General features: G+C 37.9%; 1 protein-coding gene across 1 annotated transcript in view; it reads right to left on the bottom strand.

The window, feature by feature from the left end:
- TEX11 (testis expressed 11) overlaps positions 1 to 25776 on the bottom strand; it is a gene marked incomplete at both ends in the record, with an annotated part of 301635 nt that overhangs the window by 235655 nt on the left and 40204 nt on the right. Inside the window, one exon of the mRNA XM_081278131.1 lies at positions 16913 to 16993. Coding sequence (XP_081134257.1) covers positions 16913 to 16993 — 81 coding nt within the window. The remainder of the gene's footprint in view (positions 1 to 16912; positions 16994 to 25776) is intronic.

Raw genomic sequence — 25776 nt, 5'->3', positions numbered from 1 at the left:
AAGAACTCTACAACACTGACCTACAACCCCAGCCCAATAACCTAAATATTTGACTAAATCCAACACCACTTAAAACAACACTTTCAAGCTGGGGCTGTAGCTCAGTGATAGAGCACCTGCCTTGCACATGTGAGGCCCTGGGTTTGATCCTCAGCACCACATAAAAATGAATAAATGAAAATATTGTGTCCATCTACAACTAAATAAATATTTTTAAAAATAAAAATAAAATAACACTTTCAACAAAATAGTAAAAGAAGTGAACTTCCTCAACTTGATAAACAAAAATATACAAAACATCTACATCTAACATCATATACAACAGTGTGAAACTTGAAGTTTTCACACTAAGGTCAAGAACAAGGCAAAGATGGAACCTATCACCATTGCTTTTCAATACCATATAGAAAATCCTACATAATGAAGTTAAGACAAAAAAAAGGGGGGGTGGAATGAACCCAAAATAATTTTCCTATGTACTTACATGAATACACCATAGCAAATTCAACCATCATGTACATCCATAGAAATGGGGTCCTAACTAGAATAAGGTATATTCCATGCTTGTACAATTACACCAAAATAAATTCTACTGTCCGTATAACTAAAAAGATCCAATAAAAATGCAAAGAAAGGAGAGCTGTAGCAAGAATATTTTAGGGAAAAATGGCCCCCTGTTATGTGGGAGTGCCCGTCTCCATATACACTTCTTAGAAATTACTTGAAGGGGGCTGGGGATGTGGCTCAAACGGTAGCACGCTAGCCTGGCATGCGTGCGGCCCGGTTCCATCCTCAGCACCACATATAAACAAAGATGTTGTGTCCACCGAAAACTAAAAAACAAATATTAAAAAAAAAAGAAATTACTTGAGAAATTTTTCTCCATGATGTTTTATTTTCCTTTCTGCCTTAATTGTATATGGCTGAATATGAAAACTATTGTTCTAAAGTTGATAATATATTTTTTTATTTTTGCTTCCACAAAAAAAGAATACAAAGTATACAGATTGGGAAGAAGTAAAGCTATTTGCAGAAGACATTATAGTCCATGTAGAAAATGGAAAATGTCTGGGAAAAAATAGAAATAATAAGCAATTATAGCAAGGCTATAGTATAAAAGGTTAATATACAAAAATCAAACACTTTTTAATATGCCAGCAATGAACAAGTGGAATTTGAATTTATAAACTTAATACTGAAAAAAAAAAACCCCTACAACACTAGGCTGGGGCTGTAGCTCAGTCGTAGAGCACTTCATCAGCATGCACAAGGTTTGGGATTTGATCCCAAGTATGACAAAACAAAACAAAAAGCACAAAAACATTTATGTTATCATCCAGAAAACTAAGTGCTTGGGAATAAATCTAACAAAATATATATAAGATGTACATAAAGAAAAATACAAAACTCTGATGAATACAATCAAAGAATTAAATAAATGGAGAAATACTCCATGCTCATAGACAGGATGAATAAATAATGTTGAGAAGGGGCTGGGATTGTGGCTCAGCGGTAGAGAACTCCCCTAGCATGGGCAGGACCCAGGTTCGATCCTCAGCACCACATAAAAATAAAGGCATTGTGTTATGTCCATCCACACCTAAAAAATAAATATTATTTTTAAAAAATAATGTTGAGAAGTCAATTCTTCCCAACTTCATCTGCAGATTCAACGCCATCCCAACCAAAATCTCTTAAGTTTATAAAGAGAGGAAAAAGATGCAGAACAGCCCATAGATTATTAAAGGACAAGGACACAGTTTGAGGACTGATACGATCTGACTCAAGATTTACTATAAAGCAGATCTGAGGGCATTAGTGCCTGCCTGTACTCCCAGAAATTGGGTAGGTTGAGTTAGGAGGACCTCAAGCTCCAGACCTGTTGAGAGCCACAGCCCAAGGGGCCCCAGAAAACTTCCAGCTGCCAGCTGATGATTGGCTCACAGCAGCACCAGCAAACTTCTAGCTGCCAGCTGATTGGCTCCTCTGCAGTGATGCTCATTGGGCTGTTTCCCCGCCCTTTCAGACCACGGAGCTGCTCATTGGGGGACTTTTTTTGGCTCCGCCCATATGACCCAGCCAATCGGCCTTAAGAGCAGGAAGAGTGGGGGGGTTGAGAGGCTTGTGAGAAGCCGGTGGTGGCAGATGGGCTCTGAGGGAATTCCTGAAGAGCTCAGTGTGGTGTGGGTGTGTGTTCTAAAAATAAAGTTCATTTCTGCTTGATAAGTGGCTCCTGAATTGTGCCCAGCCAGACTCCGGCACAGACCAGCCTCAGAAATTTAGCAAGCTCTCCTCTCAAAATAAAAACTAAAAAAGGCGGGGATTGTAGCTCAGCGGCAGAGCACTCACCTAGCATGTGTGGGACCCTGGGTTCGATCCTCAGCACCACATGAAAATAAGTAAATAAAATAAAGTTATTGTGTCTAACTACAACTAAAAAATAAATATTAAAAGAAAAACTAAAAAAGGGATAGGGATGTAACTCGGTGGTAAAGTGCCCCTGGGCTCAATCCCCAGAATTGCCAAAAAAAAAAAAAAAAGAAGAAGAAGAAGAAAAAAAAATATGAAAACAGAAGCAACAGACTGTGAGAAAATATACAAAGATCTCTTAAAATTTAACAATGAGAAAATGAAAAAGCTGAACAAGATGTAATGGTGCATGCCTTTAATCCCAGTGACTCAGGAGACTGAGGCTGTGAGGCAGGAGAATTACAAGTTCAAGTCCAGCCTCAGCAATTGAGTAAGACCCCAGCTCAAAACAAAAAAATAAGTGCTAGGGATCACTCTACATCATGTACAACCAGAGGAATGAGAAGTTTTACTCCATTTGTGCACAACATGTCAAAATGCATTCTGCTGTCATGTATAACTAATTAGAACAAATAAAAAATAAAATAAAGGAGTCAAGATTAAATAAAAGTAATAAATTTTATTGCTTCATCAAAGAAAAAAATAAAATATTTATCCTTTTGGAGAAAAAAAAAAAAGTGCTGGGGATGTGGCTCAGTAGTAGAGCACCCCTGATTGAATTCAAATAACACACACACACACACACTGATCAAAAAATTGGCCCAAAGTTTTGACTTTTTAAAAGAGGTCTCTGTCCTCTAGTAATTTTATACTCTGAAAGAGCTAGCAACAGAGCTAGGTGTGGTGATGCACACCTGTAATCCCAGCGGCTCAGGAGGCTGAGGCAGGAGGATCACACGTTCAAAGCCAGCCTCAACAAAAGCGAGGTGCTAAGCTAACCCAGTGAGACCCTGTCTCTAAATAAAATACAAAATAGGGCTGGGGATGTGGCTCAGTGGTAGAGTTCCCCTAAGTTTGATCCCCAGTACTCATCCTCCCCAATATATATATATATATATATATATATTATAAATAAAGCTGCTTTGAACATCATGTATAAATCTTTGTACATGATGTTCAAAGCAGCTTTATTTATAACAGATAAAAAATAGCTAAGAACTGGAAACAAACAAACTTGGATGTCCATCAACAGGTGAATGGATAAACAGTGATCTATCCATAAAAAATTCATAGATAAACTACTGATTCATATTCAGTCATAAAGAAGAATAAAATTATGTCATTTGCTGGTAAAAGAATGGAACTAGAGACTGTAATGCTAAGTGAAATAAGTCAATCCCCAAAAACCAAAGGCCTAAAGTTCTCACTAATATGCAGATGCTAATTCACAAAGGGAGGGGGAGTGGAGGTTCACTGGATTGGACAGGGAGCAATGGAGGGAATGGAGGGGATAGAAATGGGAAAGACAGTACAATGAATCAGACATAACTTTCCCATGTTCATATATGAATACACGACCAGTATAACTCCATATCGTGTATAACCACAAAAATAGGAAATTATACTCCATGCATGTATAATATGTCAAAATACATTCTACTGTCATATATAACTAAAAAGAACAACAAAAAACTATTAATACATTCAAATACATGTATGAATCTCAGAATTGTCCTAAGTGCAAGAATCCAGACCAACAAAGCATTTACCATATGATTCCATTTATATACAAATTCTAGAAAAGGCAAATCATTCTATAATGAAAGGAAACAAATTAGTGATTGTCTGGATATGAAGAACAGAGAAGTGAGAAGAAAGAGAAAGAAAAAATGGGAGAAGGGTATGGAAAAGTTCATAAACTTCATTGTAATGATAGCTTCATGAGAATTTGCATGTCAAAATTCACTAAATTATAAAGTGTATATGATTTACTATACCTTGATAAAACAGTTTTTTTTTTTTTTTGGTCTGGGGATTGAACCCAAGGGCTACACCCACTGAGCTACATCCCCAGCCCTTTTTTTGTATTTTATTTAGAGACAGGGTCTCACTGAGTCGCTTAGAGCCTCACTAAACAGCTGCTGTGAAGTAAATTATTTGTACATTTGATAAATGATAAAATTAGAATACGCATTGTAGATCAATGTACTCATTAATGTTAAATTTCCTGAACTTGATGACTATATTTCATTTATAAAGGAGAATATCCTATTCTTAAGAAATACACCCTGACCAGGCATGGTGGCAGACACCTGTAACCACAGCTACTCAGGAAGCTAAGGAAGGAGGATTGCAAGTTCAAGCCCAGCCCCAGCAATTTAGTAAAACTCTCAGTAACTTAGCAAGACCCTGTCTCAACGTAAACAATAAAAAAAGGACTGAGGTTATGGCTCAGCGGTGGAATGCTTGCCTAGCACACATGAGGCACTGGGTTCGATCCTCAGCACCACATAAAAATGAAATAAAGATATTGTGTCCACCTACAACTAAAAAAATAAATATTAAAAAAATGGACAGGGAGCTGGGCATGGTAGCACACATCTGTAATCCCAGCGGCTCTAGAAGCTGAGGCAGGAGGACTGCAGGTTCAAAGCCAGCCTCAGCAACTTAGTGAGGCCCTAAGTAACTCAGTGAGACCTTGTCTCTAAATAAAATATTTTAAAAAGGCTGGGGATAGGGGCTGGGGTTGTGGCTCAGCAGTAGAGCAGTTGCCTAGCATGTGTGAGGCACTGGTTCAATTCTCAGCACCACATATAAACAAATAAAGGTCCATCAACAACTAATAATTTTTTTTAAAAAAAAGGACTGGGGATATGGCTCAGTGGTTAAGCACCCCTGGGTTCAATCCCCTGTACCAAAAATAAAACAAAATAAAAAATTTAAAAGGACTGGAAATGTAGGTCAGTGGGAGAGTACATGTCTCACATGTGCAAGGTCCTGGATTCAATTCCTAGTATTGAGGAGAAAAAGAGAGAGAGAGGGGCAGAACAGCCCCATGCGCCTGCAAGGTAGGCGGACCTGCGACCCACGGGCAGAACAGGCCCACCGGCCCCGGAGGGGCAGAGCCCCCCCCCCCCCCCCCCCCCCCCCCCCGCGCCTGCAAGGTAGGTGGACAAGCGAACACCGGCAGAACAGGACCAGCAGCCTGCCAGTGTGCAGTGTGGTGGAAACATCGCCCCGGTTGGGGGAGGGCAGAGCCGCTGCGCGCCTGCAAGGTGGGCGGACCTGCGACCACGGACAGAACAGGCCCAGTGGCCCGCGGAGGGGCAGAGCCGCCAACCGGGCCTCTGTGGGGTCAGGCTCCAAATTCCTCAATAGGACACCCATAGCACAAGAGTTAATAACTAGAATCAACAAATGGGACTTACTCAAACTAAAAAGTTTTTTCTCAGCAAAAAAAAAAAAAACAATAAGAGAGGTAAATAGGGAGCCTACATCCTAGGAACAAATCTTTACTCCTCACACTTCAGATAGAGCCATAATATCCAGAGTATACAAAGAACTCAAAAAATTAAACAATAAGAAAACGAATAACCCAATCAACAAATGGGCCAAGGACCTGAACAGACACTTCTCAGAGGAGGACATACAATCAATCAACAAGTACATGAAAAAATGCTCACCATCTCTAGAAGTCAGAGAAATGCAAATCAAAACCACCCTAAGATACCATCTCACTCCAGTAAGATTGGCAGCCATTGTGAAGTCAAACAACAACAAGTGCTGGCGAGGATGTGGGGAAAAGGGTACACTTGTACATTGCTGGTGGGACTGCAAATTGGTGCAGCCAATTTGGAAAGCAGTATGGAGATTTCTTGGAAAGCTGGGAATGGAACCACCATTTGACCCAGCTATTCCCCTTCTCAGTCTATTCCCTAAAGGCCTAACAAGAGCATGCTACAGGGACACTGCTACATCGATGTTCATAGCAGCACAATTCACAATAGCTAGACTGTGGAACCAACCTAGATGCCCTTCAATAGACGAATGGATAAAAAAAAAATGTGGCATTTATACACAATGGAGTATTACTCTGCATTAAAAAATGACAAAATCATAGAATTTGCAGGGAAATGGATGGCATTAGAGCAGATTATGCTAAGTGAAGCTAGCCAATCCATGAAAAACAAATGCCAAATGTTTTCTTTGATATAAGGAGAGTAACTAAGAACAGAGTTGGGAGGAAGAGCATGAGAAGAAGATTAACATTAAACAGGGGTGAGAGGTGGGAGGGAAAAGGAAAGAGAAGGGAAATTGCATGGAAATGGAAGGAGACCCTCATGGTTATACAAAATTACATACAAGAGGAAGTGAGGGGAAAGGGGGAAAAAAAACAAGGGGGAGAAATGAATTACAGTAGATGGGGTAGAGAGAGAAGATGGGAGGGGAGGGGATGGGGGATAGTAGAGGATAGGAAAGGCAGCAGAATACAACAGACACTAGTATAGCAATATGTAAAACAGTGGATGTGTAACCGATGTGATGCTGCAATCTGTATACGGGGTAAAAATGGGAGTTCATAACCCACTTGAATCAAAGTGTGAAATATGATATGTCAAGAACTATGTAATGTTTTGAACAACCAACAATAAAAATTAAAGAAAAAAATTAAAAAAAAGAGAGAGAGAAATACACCCTAACTGATTAAGCAGTAAAAGTCCATGATGCATGTATCCTCCTTTCAAAATGTTCATAAAATTAATGAAATTATGATATATTAGTGGTACATGCTTGTAATCCCAGTGATTTGGGAGGCTGAGGCAGGAGGATTGCAAGCTTAAAGCCAGCCTCAGCAAATTAGAGGCCCTGTCCCCAAAAAGAATAAAAAGAAAAAGGGCTCAGGATGTGACTGTCATTAAGCACCCCTGGGTTCCACCCCATATCCCCGTATATATATTATATATATCATACATTATATATATATATATATATATATATATATATAAAACATACATTATATATTTTATATATGATATATTAAAAATGATAGAGTTAGGTGTGTTGGTATATCCCTATAATCCAGTGACTCAGGATGCTGAGCAGGAAGATTCCAAGTTCAGGAAGGCTGTCAGCAATTTAGCAAGACTCTTAGCAATTCAGCAACACCCTGTCTCAAAATTAAAAATAGCTCAGTGGTAAACCATCTAGGGGTACAATTCGTAGTATCCTCCAAATAGTACATTATGCTAGTCTAGTCAGATTATCTTCTCTGTGATCAAAACACTTGACAAGAACAACTAAGAAGCCAGGTGCAGTGGTGCATGCCTGTAATCCCAGAGGTCAGGGAGGCTGAGGCTGGAGGATTGCAAAATCAAAGCTGCCCTCTGCAATATAGGGAGGCCCTAAGTAACTTAGCAAGACCCTGTCTCTAAATAAAATATATAGAGGGCTTGGGATGTGGCTCAGTGGTTAAGCACCTCTGTATTCAATCCCTGGTACCAAAAGAAAAAAAAAAGAACAACTAAGAAGAGAAAGCTTATTTTGGGTCCACAGTTTCAGAGACTCTATCCATGTTTGGCCAATGCCATTACTCTGGACCAAAGGTGAGACAGAAGATCATAGAAGAAGGCCATGGTGGAGGAAAGCTTCTCAGATCATGGCAGCCAAGAAGGAGGGGGGAGGAGAGAGAGAGAGAGAGAGAGAGAGAGAGAGAGAGAGAGATATGAAGGTGCAACAAACAGAAGAAAAACACCAAAGACATGCTCCCAATGATCTACTTCCTCTAGCCATGCCCCACCTGCCAACAGTTACCACACAGTCCTTTCAAATTATTAACCCATTAAATGAATTAATCTACTGATTAAGAAACAGTTTAAAAAAAAAGAAACAGTTTTCACAATCTAATCACTTCACCTCTGAACACTGTTCAATTCCCTAACATGAGCTTTTTTGAGGGGACTACCTTATATCCAAATCACAACATACATGAAAATCTCAATTCATTCAGAAGAAGCATTTGACAAAATCCAACAATCATGCATGATTAAAAAGTCAAGCGAAAAGCTGGGCATGGTGGCACATGCCTTCAATCACAGCAACTCCAGAGGCTGAGGCAGGATGATCCCGAGTTCAAAGCCAGCTTCAGCCACTTAGCAAGACCCTGTCTCAAAATTTAAAAAATAAATGTAAAGGATTTGGATGTGGTTCAGTGGTGAAGTACCCCAAGTTTCAATTCCCAATACCAAAAAAAGTCAAACTAAGAATATACAAAAATTTCCTCAATATAATAAAGACCATAAAACTCATAGCTAGCATTTATACTCAATGGTGAACAAGTGAAAACTTTTCCTCTATAATCAATGACTTACTACTTCAACATGGTTCTGGAAGTTCTACTTAAAACCATGAGCTAAGAAACTTAAATGAAAGTCAACCAAAGGGTCATTGGAGATGGAAATGTCCCTGATGCTTCCAAGAGAAGCCACATATGGTCAGCAAGACTCTTACCCATCCCGGCGGGTGGCACACTAGTAGAGGAAAACTAAAGGAGCCAAGGGGCTTCACACAGGTCCCCAAGAGTGATCTCTGAGGAATCTCAGCTGACTCAAGAGTTGTAGGAACAAGGTCCATTTTGACCAACTTGGTATTAAATACTGGCAGGAAGAAGAAGTTAGCCAAAGCACAGTCCTACATGGACATTTAAAAGGAGAAAAAAAATATTTTTAAATGTGTACTTGTGTCAGCTATACAAAAAGTAAGTAAAGCTGAAGGCTATAAAGGAAGGGTTCTTGTGTGGGAATGCCTAATAATAATGATCACAAAGGGCTCTAGAGTCCCAAGTTTGTCCTGAGTTAATTGAACCTGATCTCATAGACTTTCAAATCTTCCTAACCTCCTACATTGATAAACTTGGTCTGTTTTTCACTGATATGATTATGAGTTACTGTCTTCATGGTTTCCAGAGACTGGCTGAATTACTAATTGCTTTTGTGCTCCTTGTTTACAAGAAAGTAATGCTTTGCTGTCTAGTTTATTGTTGCCTTTGCATGATCCCTGCCCTATGTCTACCTTGTCCAGTCACTGCCACTGTGGACCTCTGGACTGCTCTGATGCTAAAGACCTAACTGTCTTTGCCTCACCTGATAGAGAACAAAAACTTTGGGTTACTTCCCCCAACTTTGCCCTCTTTCAGCAGGAAGAAGCTTGGAGATGTTGTAACCCATTTTTTCCATAGAAATGGAATATAGAAATTGACAGCGGGAAAATGTAACAATGGTTCACTTTATGCTTTGAATATAGCCCTTGCTGCTCTGCCACTGCAACTTATTTTTTTAAATGGACATGTTTCTTTCTCTTTCTCTCTCCCTGCTCCTCCCTAATTTCTCCCTCTCCCTAATCTCAGGGGAAACAGCATTACCTTTCTTCCCCATTTTAGGCAGATTTATTTGTCTTTGAGTACACACCCACCATAGAAATGAAGTAATCCAGACTTTGGGGATGGCATCAGAAATGACTAACACCCAAATTAACAAGTGAATTACAACTCCCACAGAGAACACAACCTTGCTGATGGGCAGAACCATGGCCTTTGGGATTGAAGTCTCCCATGTTTCTCCTTTGCTAGCAAAGCAATAAAGCTTTTTTTTCCCCTTTTCTCAAAAAAAAAAAGTCAACCAAAGTAGAAAGGAGGAAGTAAAATTATCTCTTTTAGGAGGTGATATGATCTTATATGTAGAATACTCAAAAGAACTCATGCAAAAAATAAAAGTTAGAATATTCTAAGTGAATTCAGTAATGTTACAGGACTCAAAACTAACACACAGGGGCTGGTGGTATAGCTCAGTTGGTAGAGTGTTTGTCTAGCATGCATAAGGCCCTGTGCTCAATTCCCCAGCACTACATTAAAAAAGAGAAACTAACTAACATACAAAAATCAGTTGTAATTCTATACAATAGCATTGGACAATCCAAAAGAAAAATTAAGAAAACAATTCCATTTACATCATCATTGAAGGAACAAGAGATGAGTGAGGAAGAAATGAAAGACAAAGACCAGGCAGAGATAAACAAGAGAGTTTATTTGACAGAGCTGACAAATAAAGACCATCCCTCCATAGGAGAGAGAGGCAAAACAGGCTTGGGTTCTGGGACTTTTTGGGGAGAGGCTCAGGAATCAGAGCTGGGCGGGTCCTAATTCGGGTGGTTAAGGGTTGGGTTGGGTTGGTTTGAGGGAGTGGTGAGCCTTTCTCAAGAAAGGCCCTTGGGCAGAAAGCGAAACTTTTTCCTTAAAATGGGTTGTCTCTTAAGATGGCCATCCAGATGCTAAGCAAGGATCTTATAATCATAAAGAATAACATACTTAGGAATAAATTTAATCATGGAAGTACAGATTTGTACACTGAAAATTGGAAAACATTGCTGTAACAGAGCTTCACTTGATGTTTTGAGTATATCACTTGTGGCTTTGAAACTTACGGGGTTTTTTTTGTTGTTGTTGTTGTTGTTTGTTTGTTTTCTTTTTCCCAACCTTCTTCTCCCTGATCATCTTTTCCTTAACCTTGTCCTTCCTGATTCTCTACTCCCTGATCTTTTCCCTAACCTTTTCTCTGATCTTTTCCCTAACCTTCTCCTCCCTGATCTTCTCCTTCCTGATCTCTCCTCCCTAATCTCATTTTCTGAATAACCTCTATGAAAGCCCCCTGTTCCTGTTGATAGGCAAAATCACAGCCTTTGGGACAGGAATCCCCAGTGTTTCTCCTTTGCTAGAAAAGGAATAAACCTTATTTTTCCTTTTTCTCAAAACCATGTCCTCGTTATTGGATTGGCATCAGGAACAAGGACAGAGCTTTTGGCAACATTGCTAAAAGAAATTAAAGACCTAAATAAAGATATGTACGGATTTAATGCAAACTCTATAAATATTCCAATAGCTTTTACAGAATTGGAAGAAACCATCCTAAAATTCATATGTAATTTCAAGGTACTCACAATAGCCAAAATTAACTTTGAAAAGGAAAATGGTGGAAGTCTCATGTTTCTCTTTCAAAAGTGAAGTGCTACAAAGCAACAAAACAAAACAGTACAGTACTGATAGGAGGAGGGACATATAAACCAAAATAGTAGAAATAAGAGTGTTAGTATTTAGTAATGAGCAGTGGAATGCAAACCAATAACATGGAAGGGTCATGGGTTTTCTTTAAATTGCTTTTAAGGCAAATAAATAATCAAGTTAAATATAGAAAAATAGGTTCATAAACCCTGAGAATAAACAAAGAGAAACAAAGTGACCCAATTAAGAAATGGATCAAGAAAGAAAGATCAATAGGGTTAACTCCTGACAGGGTCTATTGGGGTCACTGTTAGGATTTATGGCCATAAGTCTCTAAATGTATTTCAGAAGATAAATTTCTTTAGTAGTGCAGGCACACCAAGGTAAAGTTTGTCTGGCCACTGACCCCCACCCAATACCCACATTAACATAGCATCTTCAACAAATGGTGCTGGGAAAACTGGAAATCCATATGCAACAAAATGAATCTGAATCCCCTCCTCTCGCCATGCACAAAAGTTAACTCAAAATGGATCAAGGAGCTTGATATCAAATCAGAGACTCTGCATCTGATAGAAGAAAAGGTTAGCTCCGATCTACATATTGTGGGGTTGGGCTCCAAATTCCTTAATAGGACACCCATAGCACAAGAGTTAATAACAAGAATCAACAAATGGGACTTACTTAAACTAAAAAGTTTTTTCTCAGCAAAAAAAAAAAAACAATAAGAGAGGTAAATAGGGAGCCTACATCATTGGAACAAATTTTCACTCCTCACACTTCAGATAGAGCCCTATTATCCAGAGTATACAAAGAACTCAAAAAATTAGACAATAAGATAACAAATAACCCAATCAACAAATGGGCCAAGGACCTAAACAGACCCTTCTCAGAGGAGGACATACAATCAATCAATAAGTACATGAAAAAATGCTCACCATCTCTAGCAGTCAGAGAAATGCAAATCAAAACCACCCTAAGATACCATCTCACTCCAGTAAGATTGGCAGACATTGTGAAGTCAAACAACAACAAGTGCTGGCGAGGATGTGGGGAAAGGGGTACACTTGTACATTGCTGGTGGGACTGCAAATTGGTGCGGCCAATTTGGAAAGCAGTATGGAGATTCCTGGGAAAGCTGGGAATGGAACCACCATTTGACCCAGCTATTGCCCTTCTCAGTCTATTCCCTGAAGACCTTAAAAGAGCGTACTACAGGGATACTGGCACATCGATGTTCATAGCAGCACAATTCACAAGAGCTAGACTGTGGAACCAATCCAGATGCCCTTCAATAGACGAATGGATAAAAAAAAAATGTGGCATTTATACACAATGGAGTACTACGCAGCACTAAAAAATGACATCATGGAATTTGCAGGGAAATGGATGGCACTAGAGCAGATCATGCTAAGTGAAGCTAGCCAATCCCTAAAAAACAAATGCCAAATGTCTTCTTTGATATAATGAGAGCAACTAAGAACAGAGCAGGGAGGAAGAGCAGGAGGAAAAGATTAACATTAAACAGAGACATGAGGTGGGAGGGAAAGGGAGAGAAAAGGGAAATTGCATGGAAATGGAAGGAGACCCTCAATGTTATATAAAATTACATATAAGAGGTTGTGAGGGGAATGGGGAAAAAAAACAAGGAGAGAAATGAATTACAGTAGATGGGTTAGAGAGAGAAGATGGGAGGGGAGGGGAGGGGGGATAGTAGAGGATAGGAAAGGTAGCAGAATACAACAGTTACTAATATGGCATTATGTAAAAATGTGGATGTGTAACCGACGTGATTTTGCAATCTTTGTAATGTTTTGAACAACCAATAAAATAAAATAAAATAAAAATAAATTATTTTAAAAAGATTAGGGCTGATGGATGTAACTCAGTTATAGAGCATTTGCCTAGTATGTATGTGCAAGGTCCTGGGTTGGATCAACAGCACTGAAAAAAGTAAAAAAAAATAAAATGATAGTAGCCAGACATGGTGACACATACCTATAATCCCAACTACTCAGGAGGCTGAAGCAGGAAGATTGAAAAGTTTAAGGTTAGCCTGGGCAACATAACAAGACCCTATCTAAAAATAAAATTTTTATTTTTTTAATTGTTAAAAAAAACATAGGATTAACTTGTAGATAATGTCCCCCTGAATAGCATGGCCATCATGACTGTCAAAAACTCTCCCACCCAACATGAAGGAAGAGTTGAACATCTAATTGGCAAAGAGTGTACAAGGTGGAACCCAGCTTTCAAGGCACCCATAAAACAGCAATAAATTTGAAAATAGCACTGTTTCCTTTGTTGTTCTACACTTGGAGACAGCCTATTCTCTCTCCATTGAGAGTGCTCTCTGCTTGAACCTTACTACACTTTCACTCACAATAAAATTTTCTTGCTTGGCTTTTCATGTCTGATGTTAAATCTTCTTTCATTGCAACCACAAGAACTGAGATTTGGAGCTACCGCTCCTCACTTTTATGTGACAAGAACACGAAAATAAATCCTCATATATATGGTCAAATAATTTTTGACAAGGGTTTGAAAACCATTCAGTGGAGAATAAACAAGTTTTGTTTTTGTTGTTTCATGTGGTATGGGTGGGTTGGACCCAGGGCCTAGTACATGTTAGGAAAGCATACTACCCCTGAGCATACTCCCCAAAATTTTATTTATTTTTTTGTTGGGTACCCATGATAGAATACAGGGGGGCTTCACCACTGAGCCATTATTTATTTATTTATAAATTTTGAGACAGAGTCTCACTAAGTTGCTTAGGATGGGCTTGAACTTGCAATCTTGTCTCAGCCTCAGCAGTCTCTGCGATTACAGGCATGCATCACCAACACCAGGCCATCCCCAAATCGTTTTTTATTTTGAGACAGGATCTGGATAAGTTGCCAGACTGGCCTTGAATCTGTGATCCTCCTGCCTCAGCCTTCCAAGTAATTGAGATTTTAGGTGTGTGTCACCAGACCTGGCAGAACAGTCTTTTATAAAAAATATGTTTTAGTTGTAGATGGACACAATACCTTTATTTATTTATCTTTATGTGATGCTGAGGATCAAACCCTGGGCCTCACCCATGCTAGATGAATGCTCTACCACTGAGCCACAACCCCAGCCCCTGGAACAGTCTTTTTAACAAGTGGGATAAGTTGGATATCCACATGCAAAAGAATGAGGTTGTACCCTTACCTTATACCATACAAAAAATTAACTCAAAATGGATCTAAGGCCTGAATTTAAAAGCTAAAGTTATAAAATCCTGAGAGGAAAACAGAAAAATCTTCATAGCTTTGGATTTGGCAATGGTTTCTTAAACATGACAAGATAAACTGAACCTAATCAAAATTAGATACTTGTGGATCAAAGGACCTTATTAAGAGTGAGAAGACAATTCACAAAATGGGAGAAAATATTTGCAAATCATATAAGGATTTAATAACCAGAATATATAAAGAACTCTTGCCAGCCTGGTGATACATAACTGTAATCCCAGCAGCTTGGGAGGCTGAGGCAGGAGGATCACAAGTTCAATTTAGAGAGGACTAAGTAACTTAGTGCAACCCTGTCTCAAAATAATATCTTTTAAAAAGTGGGGCCTGGGGATGTGGCTCAGTGGTTAAGTACCCCTGGGTTCATTCCCCAGCACCAAAACAACAAAAACAACAACAACAAAAAAAACAAACTCTTACAACTCAATAATCAAAAGATAAACAGCCCAATTAAAAATGACCTTACTTATGGGCCTGGGGATATAGCTCAGTTGGTAGAGTACTTGCCTCACATGTACAAGGCCCTGGGTTCAATTCCCAGCAACAACAACAAAAAAATACACATAACTAAAAAATGATCTTACTTATATGTGGAATCTGACAAAGCTGAACTTAAAGAACCTGACTGCAGAATGGTGGTTTCCAGGGGTTAGGGGTATGGGGGTGAGGGAAAGATGTTGGTCAAAGGGTACAAAGTTTCAGATATTTAGTATAAATAAATTCTAGAGATCTATTGTACAGCACATAACTATAGTTAATAATAACTTATACTTCAAAATTGCAAAGAAAGTGGATCTGAAATGTTTCTCCATGAAAAATGATAACTAAGTGACATGATGAGTATGCACATTAACTTGACTGTGATAATCTTTTCCCACTGTATACATGTATCAAAATATCACATTGGAATGGGGATGTAGCTCACTGGTAAAGAGTTAGCCTAGCCCCCGAAAAAATGTTTGCATAACATATATGAGGCCCTGAATTCAAACCCTAGTGCTGCAAAAACTAGCATTATGCATTATAAATATATACAATTTTTTCAATTATACCTCAATAAAGTTGGAAAAATGGGAGAAAGAATATAGGTGGTGAAAGTGAAATGAGATATTAGATTTCCAAAATATCAATGTCACCCCCATAAAATCCTTACTAATAACCAAGGGAAAATGCTCAAGGTTATGGTACAAACACCTGGAAGTTTACAGTGCAAAAACCTGGAAGACACCATTTTAATCAAGAGATCACAATGAGCACAACCCATAATAGGATAAACCAATTCTTTATGCCACCAAATAGGAAGGTATGAAGAGAACATATAATTTCTCATGTGATTAGCTGGCATCAAATTCATAACCTATTCCAATAATAAGGAAACTGAATACACTCAAATTAAGTCAAATTCTATAAACTCTCAAGGTCATGAATGTCAAGGCAAGAATGAAGCAATATTCTAGATTAAAGAAGACTAGAGACATTTACTCCTACACTGAATCCATTTTTATATAGGTCATTACTAGAAAACTTGAATCTAGAGTCTCTGGCAAAGGATATACAGGAGTTCTTTGTACTACTCTTCTGAGTTTTCTGTAAATATGAAATATTGTTTTCAAATATTTTAAAGCCTGGAAAAATGCCTAGAACATAATAGGCAACATATAAGTATTTACTGAATTATGTTCTACATTATAAAGCAGAATTTGGGGGAAAAAATAATCTCACAAGTAGGTACAACTTATGGAACCCTGGAAATAGTCTCCTTGATATCCAACTATATCTCTGTGAATGCCCACTGTAAGAGTAAAAACTGAAGTAAACATAAACACTGAACAAAACAAAAAAAAAAAACAAAGAAAGAATGGAAAAGGGAGATAAAGAAGCAAAGCAAAAATGCTATAAATTTAGAAATTTTGATGAGAACCAATCCAGGAAACAAATTTTATCCTATCAAATCTCTCATACCTCCAAATCTCAGTATAGAAAAAATAATATGGCAGTGACCTAATTAATCTCTTTCAACCCTGTCAGTAGTAAAATAGACTCATTTTTTCTTTCTTTCATTGTGTAGCATGAAATATGGAAGAAATAGTTTCAAGATGATTTGGCAATAAAAGGAAAAGCAAAGAAATCTTAAGAAATAAACCATATCACTTTTTCAAATGCCCTTTCTGATAAAGACAAAGGAAGCAAAATATTTCAAAGATCAGCTAAGTCAGTGGAACTGATCTCAAAATAGAATCTCCAAAAGGTTTCATGCAGTAGTAATGATTCTTCCTGGAAATTGAAAGAGCACATTTTCAAACTCTTGGAAAATAAATGCAGAAATTTCACTCACCATTTTGGGAAGCCTCATCAACATATCTTTACAACGCAATGCACATGTAGATGCTCTTTGAAAATCCCCTTGAGCAACTGCCTGAGAAAGAGAATGTCAGTAATTGGTTAAAATGAAATGACAAGGAGTTCGTCTCTAAGTCAGTTTTATCATATTTTTACTACTATTATAAAGTCTTACTTTGTTTTCTAATCTTTTCCACAATGCTAGTTGGTCTAACTAAACATAAAAGCCAGCTCAAAATATAGAGGAATAAGTGATAAGAATCTTTAGTAACAATGTAGATAATGAATGAATGGCAGTCACTTTTTCTGTAAATACAAAAACTTGTGTACTACCTTATGTTATCATATTATGATATAATGCCATGTCTAACAAAATGATGCTATTATTTAAATAGCTCTTTTATTTATCTCCACATTAGAGGAATTAAACAGCAGTCTTTTGTCCTAAAACAAGCTCACAATAACCTTAAAGTCTGAACTGCTGGGAATATCTACTATCAAAGTGAGTTTATTGTAATGCCACCTTGAAGCCAAAAAGTCATTCTGCTTTCTTTCTTCCTTTCTCTCTGTTGTCATTCATTCAATTTATTCAATTATTTTGGTAGTGAGGATTGAATCCAGGGACACTTTAACACTTAGCTACATCACTAGATCTCTCTCTCTTTTTTTTTTTTTTTTTTTGAGACAGAGTCTCACTAAATTGCTTAGGGCCTCTCTAACTTACTAAGGCTGGCCTCAAATTTGTGATCCTCTGCCTCAGCCTCCCAAGCATCAGACTCTGCCATTTATTAGCTGTTAACTTTCCTAGCTTCTGTTTCCTCACCTAAAAAATAAGGAGACTATACTAGATTATCTCTAGGGCTCCTTTCAGCTCTACCAATCTATGACTGAAAACCTTCAAATGAACAAAAAGATCAATCATGAATTGTTTAAGCACTTGTAGAAGAGGGCTGTTTCAGCCATTTATGAATTTAGCTGACAAAATATTTTTTAAAAACATGGACACATACAAGAAAATAATTTTATAAAGTACTTTCCAAGGAGGGAAAATCCCTCCATTTGCTATTTTCTTTCCTTTTCTTTATATGGTGTCAAATATTCTCATGCTTTGAATAAGAAAGGGATTGATGGGCTGGGGTGTAACTCTGTGGTTGAGTGATTGCCTAGCATGCTGGAGGTCCTGAAATTGATCCCTAGTACAACCAAAAAAAAATGGATTTAGTAGAGAAGAAAAGATAAAGATTCTAAAATGTTGGAGCTGTGAGTGCAGCTCAGAGATAAAGAGCCCACTTAGCATGTGCATGCCCAGCACAAGGAAAAAAAAAAAGGAAATGCCAATTCCTTTTTAGTTTTCTCCGGGATCAACCTGATGAATATTAACCTTGACACGTTGCTAAGTAGATACCTTCCTCTAAAGGTTTAATTCTAGATCTTATTAAAAAGGAAAACAAATTGCTAACAAAAGAGCCTCTAAAGCCAAACTTTTATCTATAGATATTACAAAATAATATCCCCATCCACACAATAAATATCCAACAAATACTTGCTAATGGAGTCATGATTCAAGGCACACAAAATCTTATTATTAAAAAGAAATGCTGAGTGACAAATGCCATATCAGAGGATGTTTTTTTTTCTGTTCTTATATTAAGCAATCTGAGACTTCAATGCTCAAAAAAACCCACAAAATGTTTATGGTTACTCAGATTTTATTCTAGAGAAATCAAAGCTCTAAGAATACAAGTTATTTTGGAAAAATTGTTCATCTTCTTGAAGCCAAAATTCAGTATTTCAAGCCCAAAGCATAGAGAACTCAAACAAAAGAATCCCTAAAGAAGAGGCGGGGCTGCAGGTGTAGCTCAGTAATAGAACACTTACTTAGTGTGGCAAGGCCCCAGCATGACAACAACGAAGAAAAAGAAGAAGCATGATGCAATACTGTAGCAACCTTTGATGAACATCTGAAAACCACAAGCCCTGGTTTCACCACTTAGAGACTGTGAGCCATTAGATCAGGTATGATGCCCTAACTATACTGATGTAATGAAAGAATGTGGATTTTGGATTCGCAGCTTTTCCATTTCTTTGCTCAGTCACAACTTCCTTAAGTCAAAATTTCCCTTCTTTCTTTCCTTCCTCCCTCCCACCCTCCCTCCCCCACTTCCTTCTCTCTCTCTCTCTCTCTCTCTCTTTTTTTAGACAGCATCTTGCTAACTTGCTAACCCAGGGCCTTGCACATGCTAGGCAAACGCTCTGCCACTGAGCTATATCCCCAGCTCTGAAACAAAAACTTACAGCCGCACAAAAACCTGCACAAATTTATTTGCAATAGTTAAAAATTGGAAAACCCCAAATTCCTTCAATGGTGAATGGCCAAACTGTGGTATATCCATACTGTAGGATTCTACCTGGCAATAAAACAGGACCTACTATTGATATACAGAAACGAAACTTGGATGGATCTCAAAGGAATTATGCTGAGCGAAAAGAGCCAATATCCAAAGGTATACATATTGTATAATTCCATTTTCTTAACATTCTCAAAATGACAAAACTATAGAGATGGAGAATAGGTTATTGGTTCCCTGGGGTTAGGGATGGGGATATTTGTGGTGATGAAATTGTTCTGTATCTTGACTGGGGGTGTGTGGTTAATATGAATATATACATGTCATAAAATTGTACAGAACTACAAACACACAAAATTTAATGAAAGTAAAACTGGGGAAACTTGAATAAGGTTTGTGGATTGTACCCACGTCTATTTCCTAGTTTTATATTGCACTAAATATACACACAAAATGTTTCCATTGGGGAAAAACCGGGTGAAGATTACACCAGATTTCTCTTTACTATTTTTGCAGCTTCCTGTGAGTCTATAATTCTTTCAAAATAAAGTTTTAAAAACCACATTTGTTAATATCACCACCAATTCCATGAGAAAAAGTCTAAGTACTGGAGGATTTTTTGTTTTTGTTTTTTGGGTTTTTTTTCAACAAGTCAACATAGTTTATTACTTTTACACAGACTATTTCAAGGAGTTTAAGCAAATAGTGTGTGTGGGGTGGGGGGGGGGGAGTGACAGGTGTCCTTCACATCCAGGATCTCCTAAGGAGCCAGAACTCCAGCTGTGACTTCCCCCAGACCAGGACAGGGGAGGGAACATTAGCCCGCCAATCTCCAGCACCTGTTCTCCACATGCACGTGCAGAGGAAGCCAGCAGCTTGCACACAAGTCATGCTTAATAAAAATAGTATATCATCTTCACAAGGAATAAAAACTAGTCTCAGATATATACAGCAAAGAGTACGAGGTGACCTTCTGGGCTGGATCCCCCATGATGTGAGAGGCCAAGAGTAAAACAAAAGGGAGAGGGAAGCTTAAAGATATCCAGGTGAGGCCACCCTGACCTTGGCAGCCCAGCTTCCCAAACTAGACAGAGGTGGGGCACTTTCTTGGCTGGGAAGAACAAACTCCTCTAGTCAATCACATCCCTATCTTGTACACCAGGTTCTCCTTCCTACCCATCTTGTCTGAGGTAGGAAAGACCTCAGGGCTCCTATACCTGTTCCCTATAGCTCCTCTTCACCTGTGGGCTAAGGCCCCTGAGCTTCTGAACTCCATGACCCCACAGATAACAGCCTAGGGCAAAGATGCCACAGGCTGAACTCCTTACAGGAAGTGAGGAACCTGAGGCCATAAACAACTCTGGGGTACATGTCTTGGGCCCAGTTGGTCCATTAGTCATGGTAATATTTCCTGCAGCTATAGCCTCCCTCCTGGGTGAGACTGACCTCTAGCCAGAGGCCTCTGGAACATTCAAAGTCTAAGTATTTGGAAGCTAACATGCTCTTGGTAGAAGTATAAGTTTCCCAACATTCTAATTTTTAACTAAAAGCTAAAACTTTATAACTGCAAACATCGCTGGTCCATGAAAAAAAAATTATCACTGGCAAAAATGCTCTCCACTGATTTCCCTGAAGTCATATACTCCATTCATTTTTATGAAAATATCTGCTAAATACCTAAGTATACATGAACAAAGACTGCATCAGTTATGCTTTCAAGTAAGTTTCTAATTCAGCTCACAAGTTAAACAATCACCTAAGGAAGGACATTTCCTCAATACAGCCATCACAGAAGTGCTCTATGTGTACTTCCTTTTTCATCACAGAATATTAAAATGTATCTGCTGGGCATCACAGCACACACTTTTAATCCCAGCAACTCAGGAGGTTGAGGCAGGAGAACTGCAAGTTCAAGGGCAGCCTCAGAAACTTAGTGAGGCCCTGTCTTAGTGAGACTCTGTCACAAAAAAACAAAAATAAAAAAAGTCTGGAGTTGTGGCTCAGTGATTAAGTGCCCCTGGATTCAATCCCCAGTATGAAAAAAACAAACAAACAAACAAATAAATAAATAAATAAATAAAACAATATGTCCTCCAAGTTAAAAATTTAATAAAAGTAATCACCTTTACTGCCTCATTAAGGATATTTTAAAGTAAAACTGACTGATAAAATATCTACTAGAGAAGTACAAGCTATTGTCTTGATTTACATCTAAGCATCAGCCATTTTAACATTGTTGCTTTTGTGCCACTAACACAAAACTAATATAGCAAAAAAAGAAAAATAACATTTTAGAATTATGAAAATAGTTTTGACCTCTCAGAATGCTAACCCAACTTCCATTGCCTCACTCCATTCAGTCCTTAAATCTCTACACTGTCTTCTAATTTTACCTTGCTACTGAAAACTTTTTTCTGTAGTCACTGTCACCTTCCTGAAGGCCATGTCTAAACACCTCCAATGCAACCTCACTTCCTTTATTTCTCTGAAGCATTGGCTACTACTAACCATCTAAGTTTCCTTCTCATACATGACTCACTGTACTAATCTTTCATTTCTTGTTTGATCTCCGTCCTTTATGCTTATTCTAGTTTTTTTTTTTATTGTTGGTCGTTCAAAACATTACATAGTTCTTAATAGTTTTGACTACATGTCCCCAAGCACACCTCCTGGCAACAAGTAAATGTGGAATGAATAGGCTTTCTTATCATGCATCCTTTCCTTTGTCTAAAACTTAAGTGGTTCAAGTCCTCACTGAGCATAAATGCTTGCTTCCATTTTAGTGTCTCCTGTATCTGCCCTATCTTACCCAATGCTTATTACTTTTTACTTTTTAAAAATATCTTTTTAGTTGTTGATGGGCCTTTATTTTATTTATCTATGTGCAGCGCTGAGAATCGAACCCAGTACCTCACACATGCTAGGCAAGCATACTACTACTGAGCTACAACTCCAGCCCACTGTTGTTAATTTTGTAGTCCACACTTTCATTAGCTCATGCTTAAACTATGCCTCCATACCTTCTGTTCATGTTTTAATTCATTCCAAGCATGACTGCCGAGCGTGACTACTCTTTTTTATTTTTTAGTTTTACATTTCTTTTTTTTCACATGACTACACTTAACTCTCTCCAGCCACCTTCCACTATAATTTTATGAAAATATCAAAAGTATTTTTTCAAAGAGGTATATCTGAGTTTTCTAAATCTGGGTCCAAACTTAGTTTTTACTATACCCTTGCAAATATTTCATTCCAGATGAACTGGTCACACAGCATTCCTTAAAAATGAGATGCACAATTGTGCCTATGTGACACTATGCTCATGCACAAGCCTTTGCTCTACTTGGAATAGCCTGTATTTTCGTCCCCACTTTTCTAAATCTGTTTCTTCAAAGTTCAAATCATGCCCTAAATTATTTGTGTCTTCCCTACCAACCCAGTCACCAATAATCTTCCCCCTTTTCTACACTCTTGTAGCCCTTGCCTATACCAGTGTTTCTCAGTTTTTCACATCTTACACACACTACTTATCACTCTTCTGGTAGGGCAGCAAAAAGGTCAGAGAGGTAATAGAAATAGGAGAGATCATCTGTAGCACATACATTTATATAATATCTATGATTGTTAGGTACCATGCTAAAAGTTGACAGTGCAAAATTAATTTCTTAAGTCACTACTTTTTTGTGGTGCTAGGGATTGAAAAAGGGCAAGCACTCTACAAACTGAGCTATATCCCTAACCCCATTAAGTTACTACTTTTTTAATTAGTATGAAAGATAGATAATGGACCATAGTACTTGGTATAATAGAAAAAGCTGAGCTTCCACTTGGCTTGCATCTATAAAATAGCCTACATCATAATCTTTATGTGTAAGCTCATGGCTTTTACCTCAATGTGACCTTGCTAGGTTCTACAGATAGTCTTATTATATATAGGGTAAGAAGCAGAACCAAAGCAGATGACCCTTGTGTGTGCACATGATGCAGACAGCAGAAAAAGGTACTGCCAATAGACAAGGAAAATGGCGAATTAGGAGAAATATGAAGATATATGTTTTTTTTTCTAAAATGCTAAAAGATTATACAGGGCTGAGAATGCAGCTTAGTGATAAAGCCAATGTTTAGCATGCATTAGGTCCTGGGCTCAAACCCCAGTACCAAAAACAAATAATAATAAAAGAATATAAATGGATAATCTGTGGCACAAAGGTAAACAGAAATGAATATTTTGCAGGTAGATATAAGGAGAGAGAAAAAGTGAATTTCAGCAATTATTATGAAGGTTATGTGACCACATTAAACAGCATGTTTCTCACCTGATCTATGACATTCATTTGTCACTTAATATTTTCCTTTTTCCATTTAAAAATGTGTTCATAGCCTAACTTCCAAATTTTATATATATATAATATATACCCAAACACATATTTGTTTTTGAGAAGGGGTCATATTATCTTGCTTCAAACTCCTGGACATAAGCGATTCTCCTGCTTCAGCTTCCTTCTAAGTAGCTGGGACTACAAGTGCATGCCACCTTGCCCACCTTTAATTTTCTAGAGGAAAGTGACAGCACCTTATACTTCTACTCATATTCAGAACTGCACACTGCATGCAGATCATTAATATGCACTACTCTCATGGTACTTAATCCTATCTTTTTACAGTTTTTTGTTATTTTTAGAGATACATGACAGTACAGTGCATTATGACATGTTATACATACACAGAGTATAACTTATTCTAATTAGATCCCATTCTTGTGGTTGTACATAATGTGGAGTTTCATTGGTGGTGTATCCACATGTGAACATAGGAAAGTTATGTCAGATTCATTCTACAATAGTTCACTTAATTCTATCTTGTATACATACCTTTTATCTCACCAACTAAATTATAATCTCCTTGAGAGCAGGATATATGCTTATTTGCATTCCCCCACAAAGCCTAGCACAATACTCTGTTCAAAGCAAATACTCCTTTTCTGTTGAGTAATAGAACAAATGATAAGTAATTAACTAATTGGTTCAATGGCAAGTGCCTAGAGAACAATAAATCCTACATTATCTTTAAGAAATATCTCAGGGGGGCTGGGGATGTGGCTCAAGCGGTAGCACGCTCGTCTGGCATGAGTGCGGCCCGGGTTCGATCCTCAGCACTACATACCAACAAAGATGTTGTGTCCGCCGAGAACTAAAAAATAAATATTAAAATTCTCTCTCTCTCTCTCTCTCTCTCTCTCTCTCTCTCTCTCTCTCTCTCTCTCTCTCTCCCCCTCTCTCACTCTCTCTCTTTAAAAAAAAAAAAACAAAGGTTTTTAGAGATGTCTTCTGCCAAACAGTCATCAATAAAATCTACAGTTCTAATAATAAAAATGTCATACAGGTGGAAATCAACTTATAACAAAAAGAATTAACCTCCAAATTGCATATAAAAACACATTAAAAAGATAGTGCACTATGATCAAGCAGGTTTCATTCCAGGAATGCAAGATTAGTTCAATATATGGAAATCAATAAATATAATCCACCACATCAATAGACTTAAAGACAAGAATTACATGATTATCTCAACAGATGCAGAAAAAGCATTTGACAAAATGTAGCATTCATTCGTGTTCAAAACACTAGAAAAACTAGGGATAATAGGAACAGTCCTCAACACTAAAAAAGCTATATATGTTAAACCCAAGGCCAACATCATTCTAAATGGAGAAAAACTTAAAACATTCCTTCTAAAAACTGGAATAATACAGGAATGCCCTCTTTTATCATTTCTATTCAACACAGTCCTTGAAACTCTAGGCAGAGCAATTAGGCAAAAGAAAGAAATTAAGGGGATATGAATAGGAAAAGAAAAACTCAAACTCTCCCCATTTGCCCATGACATGAACCTACATTTAGAAAATCCAGAATTCAACCAGAAAACTTCCAGAACTCATAAATGAATTCAGCAAAGTAGCAGGATATAAAATTAACACCCATAAATCAATTGCATTCCTGTATACCTATGATGAGTCGGCTGAAAATTAGGAGGACTATCCCATTCACAATAGCTTCATAAAAAAAAAAAAAATACTTGGGAATTATCCTAAAAAAAAAAAGAGGTGAAAGACCTCTGCAATGAAAACTACAGAACATTAAAGAAAGATATTGAAGAAGACCTTAGAAGATGGAAACATTCCCCCATTTTATTGGACAGGCAGAATTAATGTGGTCAAAAGCACTATACAGATTTAATGCAGTTCCTTTTAAAATTCTAATGACATTCTTCATAGAAATAGGGGCTGGGGATGTGGCTCAAGCAGTAGGGCACTCGCCTGGCATGCGTGCGGCCCGGGTTTGTGTCCGCCGAGAACTAAAAAATAAATATTAAAAATTCTCTCTCTCTCTCTCTCTCTCTCTCTCTCTCTCTCTCTCTCTCTCTCTCTCTCTCCTCTCTCACTCTCTCTTTAAAAAAAAAAGAAATAGAAAAAGTAGTCATGAAATTCATTTGGAAAAACAAAAGGCCCAGG

This window comes from Spermophilus citellus (genome assembly GCF_964194105.1).
Source record: "Spermophilus citellus genome assembly, chromosome: X".
In the NCBI taxonomy this organism is placed as follows: domain Eukaryota; kingdom Metazoa; phylum Chordata; class Mammalia; order Rodentia; family Sciuridae; genus Spermophilus; species Spermophilus citellus.
This window is presented reverse-complemented; position numbering and strand designations above follow the sequence as displayed.